Here is a 19,058-nt window from a genome sequence, read left to right as displayed (position 1 = left end):
CGCGCGTTGCTAACCTGTCTTCACAAGCTTCAATGTTCACAGGCTTGTCTCATAGGTCGTGTTTATTTATTTTGACCTCACTTAGAATAATAGTAGAATACATGTAGTGCTGAGTGATCTGAACCTTTTTGTTGTAGTGCGCTCACCCCATAACCACAGGGTTGTTGGTTCAAGCCCCACTCCTGTTCTTCCCACTCTTGCCGCTACAATAGCACTGACTCCACTGTGTTGTTCTGGTGTGTTTCAGAACTCCGTGAAGGTGATGCTCAAGTGCTTGTGGAAGAACTGTGAAAAGGTCCTCAGCACCTCTTCAGGGATCCAGCGACACATCCGCACCGTCCACCTGGGGTAAGGCACCAATCAACCAATCCTAGAGAAAGATATAGGTACACTGCTATAGGTATCCAATCGCAATAGTTGAATTGGTAATTGTTGTAAGCAATCACTGCATACAGATCTCCTGGGGACCAATAAGAGAGCAGATATAATACAATGCCTTACTCTATTTACTGAAGTATTGTAAAAAATATATATTAAGGAGCAAGTATTTTAGAGTATGTGCTACATTGGTAGCGCTGCCTATACGTGGGGGTCAGTGTTTATTATGACTTCTTTATGTCATTAGGTTTGTTAGTCTTGTATCCTCTTACAAAGTACCATAAAGGGATGCAGGTGGATGCATATCAACACATAGGAAGGTTTTTTTATTATTTATTATTTTATTATTATTATTATTATTTTATAGCCTCCTGTTGCTATCCTGCCATCTCTGTCAGTCAGTGAGGGCTATGACCAATGACGCCTGTAAACTCCGTGGCTTTGGCTCAGAGGCCCTGGGTATCACTGCCATCTGCTGGTCAGAGAGAATACAGCATCAGAACAGCTCCTCATTGTGATGTGCTATGATGCCTTATTAACATGTTCATACCACTTTACTGATGTGGCTGTAGAGTATTATGTTATTATAAGCCTTCATTAGGGGAAGGGAGGGCGCCACCAACATGGAGATGAAATCAAATGTATTTGTCACATACACATGGTTAGCAGATGTTAATGCGAGTGTAGCGAAATGCTTGTGCTTCGAGTTCCGACAATGCAGTAATAACCAACGAGTAATCTAACCTAACAATTGCAAAACTACTACCTTATACACACAAGTGTAAAGGGATAAAGAATATGTACATAAAGATATATGAATGAGTGATGGTACAGAACGGCATAGGCAAGATGCAGTATATGGTATCGAGTACACTATATACATATGAGATGAGTAATGTAAACAAAAGTGGCATAGTTTAAAGTGGCTAGTGATACATGTATTACATAAAGATGCAGTAGATGATATAAGGTACATATAAGGTACAGTATATACATATGAGATGAGTAATGTAGGATATGTAAGCATTATATTAAGTAGCATTGTGAGGTGTGAGGTGCTGGACATAGGAGGCAGACTCAATGCTGCAGGACTGTTTTGAGAATACTGATTGGAATATGTTCAAAGATTCATCCACCCAGGACTCATCCATCAACCTATCGTCAGTCACAGTCTTCATTAGGAAATGTGTTGATGTTGTACCCACAATAACAATCCGGACAAACCCCAACCAAATACCCTAAATGAACGGAGATATCCACACCACATACTGCTGAATTCATTGTCATCAGAACCCTGATGACTCAGAGGAGGGCAACTTGCACAAGGCAAAAAGACAATACAGACTCAAACTTGAATTGATGTTTGACAACTCAGACTCTCATCACAAGGACTACAGACTATTATGCACTACAAAGGTGTGGTGCCCATGAGTTTAATACATTCTGGCCGCGTCCTCCGAACGCTCATGAGTTTAATACATTCTGGCCGCGTCCTCCGAATGCTCATGAGTTTAATACATTCTGGCCGCGTCCTCCGAATGCTCATGAGTTTAATACATTCTGGCCACGTCCTCCGAACGCTCATGGGTTTAATACATTCTGGCCGCGTCCTCCGAATGCTCATGAGTTTAATACATTCTGGCCACGTCCTCCGAATGCTCATGAGTTTAATACATTCTGGCCACGTCCTCCGAATGCTCATGAGTTTAATACATTCTGGCCACGTCCTCCGAATGCTCATGAGTTTAATACATTCTGGCCACGTCCTCCGAATGCTCATGAGTTTAATACATTCTGGCCGCGTCCTCCGAACGCTCATGAGTTTAATACATTCTGGCCGCGTCCTCCGAATGCTCATGAGTTTAATACATTCTGGCCACGTCCTCCGAATGCTCATGAGTTTAATACATTCTGGCCACGTCCTCCGAATGCTCATGAGTTTTATACATTCTGGCCACGTCCTCCGAACGCTCATGAGTTTAATACATTCTGGCCACGTCCTCCGAATGCTCATGAGTTTAATACATTCTGGCCGCGTCCTCCGAATGCTCATGAGTTTAATACATTCTGGCCACGTCCTCCGAATGCTCATGAGTTTAATACATTCTGGCCGCGTCCTCCGAATGCTCATGAGTTTAATACATTCTGGCCGCGTCCTCCGAATGCTCACGAGTTTAATACATTCTATGCTTCAAGGCAGACAATACCGAGCCATCCAGGAAGACTCTTGCTGCTCCAGACGACCAGGTGCTTTTGTTCTCCTAGGATGACATGGGGGAAAACTCTAAATACTACCGGCCAAGAGGGCATCCCTGGCCTCGTCCTCCGAATGTGCGCTGACCAGCTGACCGGCGTCTTCTCGGACATCTTCAACCTGTCTGTGTCCAAGGCTGTAGTCCCCTCCTGCTTCAAGGAGATCGCCATCCTACCAGGGCCCAAGAAAAACAATGTGACATTCCCAAATGACAATTGCACCGTCGCACTCACCCCGTTCATCATGGAGTGCTTCGAGAGGCTGGTCATGGCCCACACTGGACTCCAATGTGTCTACTGCTAGAACAGATCTATGTAAGATGCCTCTTCCACATCAAAAGGACCTTTCATTGACTAAAGCTCAGCGTTCAACACTGTTGTTACCTGCTGCTCCATCCACGACCCTAAGTGAAGATGGCCCAGTACATCACTGGGACCGTGCTCCCACCCAACCAGGACATCTACTCAAAATAGGGCCTGATGAAGGCCTGCAGCATCATCAAGAGCCCACACACCACAATCAATCAATCGAATGTATTTATAAAGCCCTTCTTACATCAGCCGATGTCACAAAGTGCTATACAGAAACACAGCCTAATACCCCAAACAGCAAGCAATGCAGATGTAGAAGCAAGGTGGCCAGTCCTCTTCTGGCTGTGCTGGGTGGGGATTATAACAGAACATGGCCAAGATGTTCAAACGTTCATAGATGACCAGCTGGGTCAGATAATAATAATCACAGTGGTTGTAGAGGGTGCAACAGGTCAGCACCTCAGGAGTAAATGTCAGTTGGCTTTTCATAGCTGAGCATTCAGAGTTCGAGACAGCAGGTGCAGTAGAGGGAGAGAGTCGAAAACAGCAGGTTCAGGCCAAGGTAGCACATCCGGTGAACAGGTCAGGGTTCCATAGCCGCAGGCAGAACAGTTGAAACTGGAGCAGCAGCACTACCCAGTGGACAGAGTCCTCAGGACAGGTAGAGGCATGGTTCCAGGGTTCAGGTCTCCTCAGGAGGAGAGGGAGAGAGAATTAAAGGAAGAATTCTTAAATTCACACAGGACACCGTATAAGACAGGAGAAGTACTCCACATATAACAGGCTGAACATAGCCCCCTGACCCCCGGACAGGGCCAACCAGGCAGGATATAACCCCACCCGCTTTGCCAAAGCACAGCCCCCACACCACTAGAGGGATATCTTCAAACCACCAACTTACTACCCTGACTTAACTTACAATTGATTTGTCAGAGGACAAACCATCCACAGAGACAAACTGATATCTTTCCGACAGATAAGATCGAAACCAGGCCAGAACTTGTCCATGTAGACACATTTGGGTTTCGAATCTCTCCAAAAGAATGTGGGGATCAATGGTATCAAAAGGAGCACTAAGGTCTAGGAGCACGGGGACAGATGCAGAGCCTTGGTCTGACACCATTAAAAGGTCATTTTCTCAGTGTCACAAGCTGTTCCCTCCCTTACGGTCGGGCAGATGGTACCGGAGCGTCAGGTCTGATACCAACAGGCTCAGAGAGAGTTTCTTTCTACAAGCCATCAGACTGCTGAACACTTGAACTGGACTGACCACCTACTCTGATTCTCCGCACACACCCACACACATATACACACATATACAGTCCCAGTCAAAAGTTTCACCACACCAACTCATTCAAGAGTTTTTTTCTTTATTTTTACTATTTCTACATTGTCGTGGCCAAAAGTTTTGAGAATGACACAAATATTAATTTTCACAAAATCTGCTGCTTAACACAGGTGTGAGTGTTGACGAGGACAAGGCTGGAGATCACTCTGTCATGCTGATTGAGTTCAAATAACAGACTGGAAGCTTCAAAAGGAGGGTGGTGCTTGGGAATCATTGTTCTTCCTCTGTCAGCCATGGTTACCTGCAAGGAAACACGTGCTGTCATCATTGCTTTGCACAAAAAGGGCTTCACATGTAAGGATATTGCTGCCATTAAGATTGCACCTAAATCAACCGTTTATCGGATCATCAAGAACTTCAAGGAGAGTGGTTCAATTGTTGTGAAGAAGGCGTCAGGGCGCCCAAGAAAGTCCAGCAAGCACCAGGACAGTCTCCTAAAGTTGATTCAGCTACGCGATCGGGGCACCACCAGTAGAGAGCTTGCTCAGGAATGTCACAGTCAGGTGTGAGTGCATCTGCACGCACAGTGAGGCAAAGACTTTTGGAGGATGGCCTGGTGTCAAGAAGGGCAGCAAAGAAGCCACTTCTCTCCAGTAAAAACATCAAGGGTCAGACTGATATTCTGCAAAAGGTACAGGGATTGAACTGCTGAGGACTGGGGTAAAGTCATTTTCTCTGAATCCCCTTTCCAATTGTTTGGGTCAGCCGGAAAAAAGCTTGTCCGGAGAAGACAATGTGAGCGCTACCATCAGTCCTGTGTCATGCCAACAGTAAAGCATCCTGAGACCATTCATGTGTGGGGTTGCTTCTCAGCCAAGGGAGTGGGCTCACTCACAATTTTGCCTTAGAACACAGCCATGAATAAAGAATGGTACAAACATCCTCTGAGAGCAACAGGAACAGTTTGGTGATGAACAATGCCTTTTTCCAGCATGATGGAGCACCTTTCCATAAGGCAAAAGTGATAACTAAGTAGCTCGGGGAACAAAACATCGATATTTTGGGTCCATGGCCAGGAAACTCCCCAGACCTTAATCACATTGAGAACTTGTGGTCAATCTTCAAGAGGCGGGTGGACAAACAAAACCCCACAAATTCTGACAAATTCCAAGCATTGATTATTCAAGAATGGGCTGCCATCAGTCAGGATGTGGCCCAGAAGTTAATTGAGAGCATGCCAGGGTGGATTACAGAGGTCTTGAAAAAAGAAGGGTCAACACCGCAGATATTGACTCTTTGCATCAACTTCATGTAATTGTCAATAAAAGTAGTATTCCATAGTAACATCTGACAAAAATATCTAAAGACTATGAAGCAGCAAACTTTGTGAATATTCATATTTGTGTCATTCTCAAAACCTTTGGCCACGACTGTAGAATAATAGTGAAGACATCAAAATTAAGACATATGGAATCATGTAGTAACCAAAATGTTAAACAAATCCAAATATAATTGAGATTCTTCAAAGTAGCCACCCTTTGCCTTGATGACAGCTTTGCTTTGCACACTCTTGGCATTCTGTCAACCAGCTTCATGAGGTAGTCACCTGAAATATATTTCAATTAACACGTGTGCCTTGTCGAAGTTCATTTATGGAATTTCGTTCCTTCTTAATGCGTTTGAGCCAGTCAATTGTGTTGTGACAAGATAGGGTTGGTATACAGAAGAGACCTATTTGATAAAGACCAAGTCCTTATTATGGCAAGAACAGCTCAAATAAGCATAGAGAAACGACAGTCCCTCATTACTTTATGAAATGAAGGTCAGTCAACCCGGAAAATGTTAAGAACTTTGAAAGTTTCTTCAAGTGCAGTTGCATAAACCATCGAGAGCTATGATGAAACTGGCTCTCATGAGGACCTCCACAGAAAATACCCAGAGTTTCCTCTGCTGCAGAGGATATGTTCAAGTAACAAATACACCTCAACATCAACTGTTCAGAGGAGACTGCGTGAATCAGGCATTTGTGGTCGAATTGCTGCAAAGAAGCCACTACTAAAGGACACCAACAAGAAGTAGAGACTTGCTTGGGCCAAGAAACACGAGCAATAGACATTAGACAAGTGGAAATCTGTCTTCTGGTCTGATGAGATTTTTGATTCCTACCGCCATGTCTTTGTGAGATGCAGAGTAGGTGAACTAATGATCTCCGCATATGTGGTTCCCACCGTGAAGCATGGAGGAGGAGGTGTGGGGGAGCTTTGCTGGTGACACAGTTTGTGATTTATTTAGAATTCAAGGCACACTTAACCAGCATGGCTACCACAGCATTCTGCAGCAATACGCCATCCCATCTGGTTTGGGCTTTGTGGGGCTGTCATTTGTTTTTCAACAGGACAATCAGCCAACACACCTCCAGGCTGTGTAAAGGCTATTTGACCAGAAAGGAGAGTGATGGAGTACTGCATCAGATAACCTGGCCTCCACAATCACCTGACCTCAACCCAATTGAGATGGTTTGGGATGAGTTGGACAGTAGAGTGAAGGAAAAGCAGCCAACAAGTGCTCAGCATATGAGGGAATCCTTCAAGAATGTTGGAAAATAATTCCAGATGAAGCTGGTTGAGAGAATGCCAGGAATGTGCAAAGCTGTCATCAAAATATATTTTGATTTGTTTAACACTTTGTTTGGTTACAGCATGATTCCATATGTGTTATTTCATAGTTTTGATGCCTTCATTCTACAATTTAGAAAATAGTCCAAATAAAGAATAACCCTTGAATGGTGTGTTGAAACCTTTGACTGGTACTGTAGTTCCACACGTTACAACTGCTGCTACCAGACTCATATTATGATTTCTAAATAAACATCCCTCAAATCCTCCCTTCCCCAAAACACGTGGAAATAAGGGACTATAAATGGTTCTCTATTATTCTCATGCTAAAATGTTTATTCTATTCTACTGAGCCAATTACTTTATTTTCATATGGTTATATTATTTCTTATTGATGTTGCCTTGTCCAGACGGAATCTGCAAGTAAGCATTTGGTTGGGCGGTGTATACCATGTGTATCCCGTACGTACGTCTGTTAGAAGCTGCTTCATGTATTGTCACCCTCCTATGGTGCAGGCGGAACTGTGACTCGGACTACAGTGACGGGGAGGAGGACTTCTACTACTCAGAGATCGAGGTCAACATGGACAGCCTATCAGAGGGCTTGTCCAGCCTCACGCCCACCTCCCCCACCACTACTGGCCCTCCCCCCATCTTCCCCCCTTTCTCCCATGCCGCCTTTGTTCCCCGCTCTGAGCCCGCCCACATCGTCATGAGGGGACCGCAGGGTCATGCCCCTAGTCTGCTCAGCCAATCGGCTCCCTCCACGCTCTGCCATATCCGCACTGACCACGCCTACCAGGTAAGAACAGTCAGGCACACACATGCACGCACATCCACTTTATTCTCCAATGGCTATGGTACTCTGTTGCTATAGAGACTCCAGGTGTTTCATGTACTGGAGCTGTCCTCTACTCCATGACAGATAATGTTTTGGTTCTCCTGGTCTGTGTGTGTTTAGTTACTTATGTCCATGAAACTGAGTTGAACAGGCTTAAAGTTGCACATGCCATGACACGTCACGTCAGATCAATAGATTTCGTTTAGGTGAGGTCGCCGCCTTCTCTATTTTACTCCATTTTCCGTAGTATCTATCTCCCTTTTCTTTCAGTATCATTCTTTGTCGCTCAACCTCCCTCTATCTCCACTCGTACACGTCTTCTCTAATCATCTCTCCCCCCTCACTTCCCTCTCTCATCTCTCCCTCCCTCCCTCTCTCTCCTCTTCCTCTCTCTCCCTTCTCATCTCTCTCTCTGCTCTTCCTCTCTCTCTCCTTTCTCATCTCTCTCTCTCTCCCTCCCTCCCTCTCTCTCTCCTCTTCCTCTCTCTCTCCCTTCTCATCCCTCTCTCTGTCTCTCACCGTGGTGCGGTACTGTGTTTTCCAGGCCACTGCTCCTGTGAGTATTCCTGTGTGTTCGGAGCAGGCTGATGGGAATAGGGATGGGATCAGTGTGTCCTGGCAGTCCCCTCCTGTCATTTTTAAAGGCTTAACGGTGAGCAGGCTGCTTTCTCTCCCTCTCTTTCTGCATCCTCATATCTCTCTCTTCAATCACTACCCCATCTCTCAACTCCCTACTCCCTAGCTCCTACCACCCCCATATTTACTAACCTCTTTTTCAATTTCTCTTTTCCCCTTTCATTCTAGCTCATCTCTCTCCTCCTTTCTTCTACTCTACCTCTCTCTGCCTCTACCTCCCGTCCCTGGAGTGTTGTTTACTATGTAGACATATTGTCTTTAGGGCTGAACTAGAATCAGTTTAGCCCTAACATAGCCAGTGTGAAGAATAACACGGTCTGAGAGGTGACACTGATCTAGAGCCGTAGTTACGTAGACTTCTTTCTTTTCACGTCACATGGTCAGGAAAATCTCAGAGCATTAGGTGTAACCCTTAATTATGGACTGCCATGCTGTGATTGGTTGGTGTTGAATGCCCTTTGACCTGTGGTTGCCCCTGCAGGGGCCGTTGACTCACATCCGCACGGTGAGCTTCGGGGAGAAGAGACAGCCAGCCCCTCACACACACACCACCATCTGCAAGACACCTCCCTTTACTGCCCCCCTGCCCAAACCAGCACCAGGAATCAGGTACACAGTGTGTGTGTTGACCCTTGCTGTGTAAGTGTGTTTAGCAACTTCACGGTATTGTAGTGTAAAATCTAACTGTGTGCCATCTTATTGGTTGCCAAGGAAACCCCGCGGAGAGGCCAAAAAGTGCCGGAAAGTGTATGGCATGGAGAAGAGGGACATGTGGTGCACAGCCTGCCGCTGGAAAAAAGCCTGTCAGCGATTCACTGACTGAACCCCAGTACATCACTGGGATGGACTCTTCCTCTGCCAGCGCTTCAATGAGGTGTCATCTTCCACTGAGGAGATGTGGGGGTTTCTCCGTGATGAAGCCCCTCAGAGCACGCACTGCTTCCTCCTGACCAGCAGGGGGCTCTCTGCTCGCTTCTCCTAGTCCTCAGACGGCTGAATTCACAAAACACAACAACTAACTGATGAAAAAGGCAAAAAAGAAAAATGAATTTGGCTTTGGAAGAATTGTTTTTCTTTCTAATGATGAGACTTTTTAGGTAATCAAAAAAAGGAAAATATTATTCAAAACCTTTTTGATTTGTTTTGTATTTTCTAATTTTGTCTGCCTTCACTGTAGGGGAAAGATTTCAACTAAGCTTTTTGCTATTGTGTACGTATAGTTTTTTACCGGTCCGAGTATCATGTAAGCTGCTGTGTTTGGGTTCATAAGATCCTGATACCGCTCCCTTGTCAGCCTCTTTCAATGCATCTCTGTTAATGTTTTATATCTAAAATCTCACTTCGGGGCTTTTATTCCAATGGATCGTTTTCAAATTTCAACTGTCACTCTTTTGAAAAGGGCAGTAAGTCTACCAAAGGAAAAACTGATCAGAATATCGCTGAGAATTTAGATGCTGCTTGTTAAGATGATGTTCATATCCAAGTGTTATGGAATAACACATCACATGCTCTTATAGGAATTCAACTCAGAAACTCTAATCATGTTGTTTGGGAAGTAAATCATCCGTAGCTACTCATCATAAGATTCTTGCTTTTTTGCATAGATATGAAACACACACTCTTCCATCTGATTGCACCAAATGTTACATTTTGAATGTACAGTTTATAAAGATATCTATTTCCCTTTCTTCCTTTCCTCTGATATGCATCTTTCAGAAACAACACATCTTTCAACAGATCACTGTAAACTTTGTAACTAAAGTGTTTCCTCTCATTTCTTACATGTGTTTTCAGCGATCAGTTGCCAAGGCAACTAGTAGTTGCAAAGTGTAATCGCCAGGGTTCGGAAAATCTCTTGAAAATCGCTTTGATTAATCAGCTCTATTGTTGATAACCGTTATCGTCGACAACATTAAGCTCTGCTGTAACGCTGCTGGCTACTCAGTGTTCATTTTCTGGCTATCATCATGGACATAGAATACTCATTCTCTGTGGGTACTGTACCATAGTCAGTCCTACTCAACCCTCACTCCCAGTTACAGCTCTTAACTGGTATCTGATGGCGTTGAAATCAAGATGTTTGTCTCCAAGGGATTGTTTACTTCCCTTGTACCTGGATTCCTGATCAGACATGAGAGCAGATGTATATTTTTAAACAGATGTATTTTTCTACTCTAGCTACTGTTTTGATTGTTGCCAGCTCTTTGAATGTAGTCTCTGCAGGCTCTCTCTTTCTGCTCCCAACACTGACTACTAGCCATTACACAAGTTACAACAGCACACACACACACACACACACACACACACACACACACACAGGACTCTAAATGAACTGGTGCTCCCAGTTTTTAAAAGTTAGGAGCACCACATAAACTGTATGAGCACCAGATTATATTGTTTAATTGAGATGCAGCCTATATTAATTCTCCTTTTGAAGTTGCGGTCCTGTCGATAGGCTATAGAAAGAATAACAGTAATATGGGTCAGATCATTTTAACTGGGGTAGAAACAAGATATTTTTGCTGTAGTAATGGTTCAACCATGATGCTAACTTTTTTTTCTCTAAGGGACTCTGAATCAACAGTACTGCGAAGCCTAATCATTACAACAATTATTATTTGGGATACTTTGTTTTTTATAGGAGCACAGTACCCAATGCACGCATGTGCACATCCTGTAGTGCCACCTGGCCTCTTACCTCAGCTCACCTTGAACTTGTTTCGATGACAACGGCCACAGTCAGTGGCAGTGTTCGACAGCATCAAAACTACTGCAGGCAACTGCCTGCCAACTGACTGATCTACAAATCACCTTCCATCATAAATATCGACTCATTCTTATTTATAGATCAGTCAGTCACAATTTACCCATGAAATATATTGCGTCTTTTATCCTATCGAACACAGCCTATGACTTTCCAGTCGTTGGCTGTCTTACACATCTGTTGTCATGTTGACACATGCGCTCTCAGCTGTCACATATTCTCATTGACATGACATCAGTAGCCATTCTAAGACAGCTGGCCGTGACTGTTATATCTTGTTGTTTTTTGGGTACAACAAACAAGCAATCGAACCAACGGGATTCCTTTTGGGGCTCTATTCATCCATATCCCTGAATCCGTACAGATTGCGTACTGGTAATTTCCGATTGAGCCGACATATGCAGAGTTTATGAGTGAATGTTAACAGGGAATGTTGCCTTTACATTTACATTCCACTGTCACGCTGAACTTTAAGAGAGCCATGCCATGTCAGTCTTTTCCTTGATAACCATTACCAACAAATATGGTCATGCTTGCTGGCTAGTAACCTTGCTGTCAGGCATTCTGTCTGAGAGAGAGAAGCTGTGTCTTACAGTACCTCACTGGTCAGAGTGGAGAGTAGGCTGGTAATTAATGGTCAGAAACTTCACAAGTGCCAATGAAAATAACATTACGAGGACAAATGATGTACCTAAAGAAATTGCACTAACTTGCACTGCACAAAGAAAAACATTTATACATGGACATTTTATATACACAGATTTTGAAGTGAAGTTTAATTTGAGGTTTTATTTTGGGTCGTCACTGCTTTAGTGTTAAAATGGGGTTTCAGGGATGGGGCTTCTACACCTCTTGGGTCCCCCCATAAGAACGTTCTGAACCTGTATGTCTAGTTCTCTCTGTGTGTGGTGTACACAGCCCAATGGGGCCCACAATGTTGTCTGGAATAGAGTGGTACTGGATGCAGCCTTGGGAAAAAGGCTTCCAAAAGGGTTCTTCGGCTGTCCCCATAGGAGAACCCTATTGGGTTCCAGGTAGAACACTTTTTGTTTTCTAGTAGAACCCTTTTGAGTTCCATGTAGAAGTCTGTGTGGAAATGGTTTTACCTGGAACCAAAAGGGCTCTCCATGGAACCAATAAGGGTTCTTTAAAGGATTATCCAATGGGAACAGACGAAGAACCATTTGGTTATAGATAGCACCTTTTAAGAGTGTAGTACAGCACGGTACTTTGTGAGTAAGGGTTTCCCCTCAACCTTGTTATTGTGTCACCAAGATGACCCCTGAAGTCACATCTCAGGCAGTCTGCCCTAACTTGGTATGGGGGGAAACTGGTCCAGCATTATCCATCAGTCATTCAATGGTTGCTTGTTGTCGTCTTCGGAACAGATCGTTTCAAGGACATGGGGTTTCCTACACAGCCTACTCATATACTGCTTCCAGAAACATTGGGTTTAGTCTTGGCAAGTGGCTTTTTCACATTTTATTCCAGATGAGAGAAGAGGTTTTATTTCCGGACTCCTATTTTGGACTCCTGTCTGATTGTGATTTGATTTTAAGTGAGCACTTAAACACACCCGCTCAGCTCTCTCTGTCCATCCCCCAGCCAAAGCACCTGACACTTCTCCACCAATTGACTGGCAGCAGATTGGCCAGTCATACTTTTGATTTGCACCAGAGCAATCAAGTCCATTGTTCTCAATTTCAGTCACCCTATCCCCGCCACAAACCTGCATGTCATTTTTTATTGCACTAAATTGGCCTTATGGGTCACTGGCCAGGGCTAATGCAAAGGGAACACTCTTTATTTAATTGTTACCTGCCAGCAGCATCCACTGCTGGCTTTCCTCTGAAGCTAAGCAGGGTTGGTCCCTGGATGGGAGACCAGATGATTCTGGAAGTGGTGTTGGAGGTTCAGTAGGAAGCACTCTTTCCTCTGAAGCTAAGCAGGGTTGGTCCCTGGATGGGAGACCAGATGCTTCTGGAAGTGGTGTTGGAGGTTCAGTAGGAAGCACTCTTTCCTCTGAAGCTAAGCAGGGTTGGTCCCTGGATGGGAGACCAGATGCTTCTGTAAGTGGTGTTGGAGGTTCAGTAGGAAGCACTCTTTCCTCTGAAGCTAAGCAGGGTTGGTCCCTGGATGGGAGACCAGATGCTTCTGTAAGTGGTGTTGGAGGTTCAGTAGGAAGCACTCTTTCCTCTGAAGCTAAGCAGGGTTGGTCCCTGGATGGGAGACCAGATGCTTCTGGAAGTGGTGTTGGAGGTTCAGTAGGAAGCACTCTTTCCTCTGAAGCTAAGCAGGGTTGGTCCCTGGATGGGAGACCAGATGCTTCTGGAAGTGGTGTTGGAGGTTCAGTAGGAAGCACTCTTTCCTCTGAAGCTAAGCAGGGTTGGTCCCAGGATGGGAGACCAGATGCTTCTGGAAGTGGTGTTGGAGGTCCAGTAGGAGGCACTCTTTCCTCTGGTCTAAAAAAAAATATATGTAACCTAGGGCAGTGATTGAGGACATTGCCCTGTGTAGAGTGCTGTCTTTCAGATGGGATGTTAAATGGGTGTACTGATTCTCTGTGGTCACTAAAGATCCCATGTCACTTATTGTAAGAGTATGTTAACCCTGGTGTCCTAGCTAAATTTCCAATCTGGCCCTCATACCATTATGGCCACCTAATCATCCCCAGCTTCCAATTGGCTCATTCATCCCGGTGTAACTATTCCCTAGGTTGTTGCTGTAAATGAGAACGTGTTTAGGGGACCTGAGGCTTTGGAAGGCTTTGATTTGGTGTGTTTGGAGAACTGGGGCTTTATGATCGGTGTTGAAAGAGGAAGTGGGACAAGCAGTGACGATTATTAGATATGGATTTGTAGTTTCAGGGCATATGCACCGTAAAGAGAACCGTGGTGCTATTTTCATGTTGTTTTCTTTGTTGTATTTCTGTTATATAAAAAGGAAACTTTCTCAAGTCGATTTGCTCAGAATATTTTTTTCCTTCCTGTTTTTTAAAGGGCAATTGAGAAGCTATATTGAATATAACATGTACATACTTCTATATTGCAGTTTAGGGGAAAAGGGGAGAAAAAACGTTGAAGAATTTGAAATGTACAAAAAGAAAAGCTTGTTTTCTTTCTTGTAACGCTGGCTAGTTTCTACTGCCTGTAGAGAACTGTTAGTGCGCTCTGTCTTCAGTATCGCAAAACATTTAACATACACACTAACAGTTGGACCTATCATGTGTGTATCATATCTATACCACAACCATGCAGTATTGCTTCACCTTCTTACATTGTGCAATGATGTGCTTTAATTGGAACAAGAACTAACTTGGCCTTTTGATGACCTTTCTTTGAGCCACCTGTGTGGGATCTATTACGAATGCATTCATTGGCATGTCGGCGTTTATTTGGGCAGTTATAATGAGTCCTTGGCCATTATGAATGCTTATAGTGGTCCATATACTGCACTCTTCCCACTTAGTGTAAAGCATATAATGAATATGTTTATGAAGGCGTAATGCATTTGTTAAGGTGGTCATAAGGGACCATGAGCTGTTGTGAATGCTTATGACAAGTCTTATAATACACTATGGAGTGATTGACTGTGCTATATTTGCAGTCATAATGATTTGTACACGATTCCTAAAATCTGCTACCTACCTTTTCTGTCTCCCTTCCTGCCAAATATGGATTTATCAGAATACGTGTTGTTGTTATTATCTTTTGAGGTAATGTTGTATGTAATGAGGAAGTGTGTTATCCAGAGAAATAGAATTCTAGTTTCATGGTTTTACCTTTGGCGATTCTGTTTCCTGTCCTGCACATTCCAACAGGCCGCTTGCCTTGGTGTCTGTCTGTTCCGTACCTGTACATTTCCCTGTCATTACTTCAGTGACTTTCTCTCCATCTCCTCCTCTATTTCTCTCCATTATGTACCTTTCTCTTTCAAAATGTACTGTAGTCCCAAGTCATTACCCAGTATATTAAGCTAACCAAGCCCTTGAAATATGTTCTGTGATTCTATTCTTTGTTTTCTTTTTGAATGTCGATGTTGTCGAGTCCAGCCCAACAGCTCAGCAACAGCAAAGCCAATGGATCTCCATCCAAATGTAATTCATCGTCATGGCAGCTCCGCTCAACTCTGTGCTTCTTCTTCTACCGTACTCGTAATCGACATACCTATTTGATCTGTTTGTCTTTCTGTCACTATATTACCTGTTTTTACCTGTCTTTGATCTGTTTGTCTTTGTCACTGTTTTACCTGTCTTTGATCTGTTTATCTTTCTGTCACTGTTTTACCTGTCTTTGATCTGTTTGTCTTTCTGTCACTGTTTTACCTGTCTTTGATCTGTTTGTCTTTGTCGCTGTTTTACCTGTCTTTGATCTGTTTGTCTTTGTCACTGTTTTACCTGTCTTTGATCTGTTTGTCTTTGTCACTGTTTTACCTGTCTTTGATCTGTTTGTCTTTGTCACTGTTTTACCTGTTTTATCTGTATTTGATCTGTTTGTCTTTGTCTCTGTTTTACCTGTCTTTGATCTGTTTGTCATTGTCGCTGTTTTACCTGTCTTTGATCTGTTTGTCTTTGTCACTGTTTTACCTGTCTTTGTCACTGTTTTACCTGTTTTATCTTTCTTTGATCTGTTTGTCTTTCTGTCACTGTTTTACCTGTCTTTGATCTGTTTGTCTTTGTCGCTGTTTTACCTGTCTTTGTCACTGTCTTACCTGTTTTATCTGTCTTTGATCTGTTTGTCTTTGTCACTGTTTTACCTGTCTTTGATCTGTTTGTCTTTGTCGCTGTTTTACCTGTCTTTGATCTGTTTGTCTTTGTCACTGTTTTACCTGTCTTTGATCTGTTTGTCTTTGTCACTGTTTTTACCTGTCTTTGATCTGTTTGTCTTTGTCACTGTTTTACCTGTTTTATCTGTATTTGATCTGTTTGTCTTTCTGTCACTGTTTTACCGGTCTTTGATCTGTTTGTCTTTGTCACTGTTTTACATGTTTTACCTGTCTTTGATCTGTTTATCTTTCTGTCACTGTTTTACCTGTTTTACCTGTCTTTGATCTGTTTGTCTTTGTCACTGTTTTACCTGTCTTTGATCTGTTTGTCTTTGTCACTGTTTTACCTGTTTTACCTGTCTTTGATCTGTTTGTCTTTCTGTCACTGTTTTACCTGTCTTTGATCTGTTTATCTTTCTGTCACTGTTTTACCTGTTTTACCTGTCTTTGATCTGTTTGTCTTTGTCGCTGTTTTACCTGTCTTTGATCTGTTTGTCTTTGTCACTGTTTTACCTGTTTTACCTGTCTTTGATCTGTTTGTCTTTCTGTCACTGTTTTACCTGTCTTTGATCTGTTTGTCTTTCTGTCACTGTTTTACCTGTTTTACCTGTCTTTGATCTGTTTGTCTTTGTCGCTGTTTTACCTGTCTTTGATCTGTTTGTCTTTCTGTCACTGTTTTACCTGTCTTTGATCTGTTTGTCTTTCTGTCACTGTTTTACCTTTTTACCTGTCTTTGATCTGTTTGTCTTTCTGTCACTGTATTACCGGTCTTTGATCTGTTTGTCTTTGTCACTGTTTTACATGTTTTACCTGTCTTTGATCTGTTTATCTTTCTGTCACTGTTTTACCTGTTTTACCTGTCTTTGATCTGTTTGTCTTTGTCACTGTTTTACCTGTCTTTGTCACTGTTTTACCTGTTTTATCTTTCTTTGATCTGTTTGTCTTTCTGTCACTGTTTTACCTGCCTTTGATCTGTTTGTCTTTGTCACTGTTTTACGTGTTTTACCTGTCTTTGATCTGTTTATCTTTCTGTCACTGTTTTACCTGTTTTACCTGTCTTTGATCTGTTTGTCTTTGTCGCTGTTTTACCTGTCTTTGTCACTGTCTTACCTGTTTTATCTGTCTTTGATCTGTTTGTCTTTGTCACTGTTTTACCTGTCTTTGATCTGTTTGTCTTTGTCGCTGTTTTACCTGTCTTTGATCTGTTTGTCTTTGTCACTGTTTTACCTGTCTTTGATCTGTTTGTCTTTGTCACTGTTTTACCTGTCATTGATCTGTTTATCTTTCTCACTGTTTTACCTGTTTTATCTGTATTTGATCTGTTTGTCTTTGACGCTGTTTTACCTGTCTTTGATCTGTTTGTCTTTGTCACTGTTTTACCTGTTTTACCTGTCTTTGATCTGTTTGTCTTTGTCGCTGTTTTTACCTGTCTTTGATCTGTTTGTCTTTGTCACTGTTTTACCTGTTTTATCTGTATTTGATCTGTTTGTCTTTCTGTCACTGTTTTACCGGTCTTTGATCTGTTTGTCTTTGTCACTGTTTTACATGTTTTACCTGTCTTTGATCTGTTTATCTTTCTGTCACTGTTTTACCTGTTTTACCTGTCTTTGATCTGTTTGTCTTTGTCGCTGTTTTACCTGTCTTTGATCTGTTTGTCTTTGTCACTGTTTTACCTGTTTTACCTGTCTTTGATCTGTTTGTCTTTCTGTCACTGTTTTACCTGTCTTTGATCTGTTTGTCTTTCTGTCACTGTTTTACCTGTCTTTGATCTGTTTGTCTTTGTCGCTGTTTTACCTGTCTTTGATCTGTTTGTCTTTGTCACTGTTTTACCTGTCTTTGATCTGTTTGTCTTTCTGTCACTGTTTTACCTGTCTTTGATCTGTTTGTCTTTCTGTCACTGTTTTACCTTTTTACCTGTCTTTGATCTGTTTGTCTTTGTCACTGTTTTACCTGTCTTTGTCACTGTTTTACCTGTTTACCTGTCTTTGATCTGTTTGTCTTTGTCACTGTTTTACCTGTCTTACATATGTTTGTCTTTCTCTGTCACTGTTTTACCTGTCTTTGATCTGTTTGTCTTTCTGTCACTGTTTTACCTTTTTTACCTGTCTTTGATCTGTTTGTCTTTGTCACTGTTTTACCTGTCTTTGTCACTGTTTTACCTGTTTACCTGTCTTTGATCTGTTTGTCTTTCTGTCACTGTTTTACCTGTTTACCTGTCTTTGATCTGTTTGTCTTTGTCACTGTTTTACCTGTCTTTGTCACTGTTTTACCTGTTTACCTGTCTTTGATCTGTTTGTCTTTGTCACTGTTTTACCTGTCTTACATCTGTTTGTCTTTATTTTTGAACTGTCTACATGTTTTTCTCCTGCTGTGCCATGTCTTTACCGAGCCTTATTGTTGGCTGCAGTGAAACTGACCTTATTTGTGTTTCTTTATTATCTTGGTCGTGTTAATTGATTGATTGGTGTTCTCTCATTATGTGTAGAAGAGGGGTTTGTTTGATTGCTTATGTCTGTCTGTGACATCAAGTGGATGGATGACTTGATGTCATGATGAAGATGATGTTGAAAATAAGGCAGGTGATGTAAATGTGATAGAGAGAAAATAAACACAAATGGAATGGAATATGTATTCTCAGTCTCTCTTTCTTCTCTGTGTGTGTGTCTCTGTGTTTTTGTCATAAGTGAAATTGCTCCCCTCCCCCCAATATTCAGAACAGGTGGATTCGCCCCCTCAAAATATATGTTGATTGGGGGCCCGTGGAGTTTGGGGCCCCCCAGATAGCATATGCAAGTTTCATAAGCACTGGTAAAATGTGTCAAAATGCAGTCAATTTGCTTTTAACCGTCAAAAAACATCTCAGCCTCATGGCAAAAGTTGCAGAATGGAGGTAGGTGCCCCAAATGCATTATTCTGGCCCTATTTATAGGCACTGAGATCCTTGGTGCCCCCCATTCTCATTGGGTCAAAGCGCTAACAATCTAGCTCAGATTTAACAAGAAAAGAGGGTGCTTTCCTTCTGGTTTTCCCGTTGGTTGGCATTTTGGGGGGGGGGGGACTGCGATCCTTTGTGTCCCCCATTCTCATTGGGTCAAAGCGCTGTCAATCTCGAAAAGAGGGTGCTTCCCTTCTGGTTTCCCCGTTGGTTGGGGGGCTGCTTCATATCCAAACGCAGCAGGCGCAGATCCGGAACCCTTGTAGCCTAAA

General features: G+C 42.8%; 2 protein-coding genes across 12 annotated transcripts in view; one reads left to right on the top strand and one right to left on the bottom strand.

Annotated features, from left to right (window-relative positions):
* LOC118372348 (zinc finger protein 704-like) overlaps positions 1-18,476 on the top strand; it is a 97,919-nt gene extending 79,443 nt beyond the window's left edge. Inside the window, exons 5-11 of one of the 11 annotated variants that reach the window (XR_008065321.1) lie at positions 248-348; positions 7,363-7,648; positions 8,232-8,339; positions 8,805-8,932; positions 9,035-13,085; positions 13,260-13,346; positions 13,521-18,476. Coding sequence is in view for 2 of the 11 variants with exons in the window: in XM_035758200.2 (XP_035614093.1) it covers positions 248-348; positions 7,363-7,648; positions 8,232-8,339; positions 8,805-8,932; positions 9,035-9,146 (735 nt within the window). In the remaining 9 variants the exon portion in view is untranslated. Of the gene's footprint in view, positions 1-247; positions 349-7,362; positions 7,649-8,231; positions 8,340-8,804; positions 8,933-9,034 lie in introns of all 11 variants that reach the window. The other 10 variants (XR_008065319.1, XR_008065312.1, XR_008065314.1 and 7 more) reach the window with 10 other exon arrangements.
* LOC127907649 (uncharacterized) lies at positions 15,223-18,188 on the bottom strand. The gene is made up of 10 exons (XM_052463971.1): positions 18,057-18,188; positions 17,766-17,944; positions 17,278-17,452; positions 16,896-17,240; positions 16,709-16,765; positions 16,293-16,373; positions 16,118-16,207; positions 15,741-15,941; positions 15,556-15,672; positions 15,223-15,519 (listed from the first exon to the last, which is right to left on the bottom strand). Exons 4-10 carry the CDS (start codon positions 17,119-17,121, stop codon positions 15,362-15,364), a joined length of 930 nt encoding a protein of 309 aa, XP_052319931.1. The 5' UTR covers positions 17,122-17,240; positions 17,278-17,452; positions 17,766-17,944; positions 18,057-18,188; the 3' UTR covers positions 15,223-15,361.
* Positions 18,477-19,058: the final 582 nt, after the last annotated feature.

This window comes from Oncorhynchus keta, chromosome 15 (assembly GCF_023373465.1).
Source record: "Oncorhynchus keta strain PuntledgeMale-10-30-2019 chromosome 15, Oket_V2, whole genome shotgun sequence".
NCBI lineage: Eukaryota > Metazoa > Chordata > Actinopteri > Salmoniformes > Salmonidae > Oncorhynchus > Oncorhynchus keta.
The sequence above is the reverse complement of the archived record's forward strand: the minus strand, read 5'-3'. Positions and strand labels throughout refer to the sequence as shown.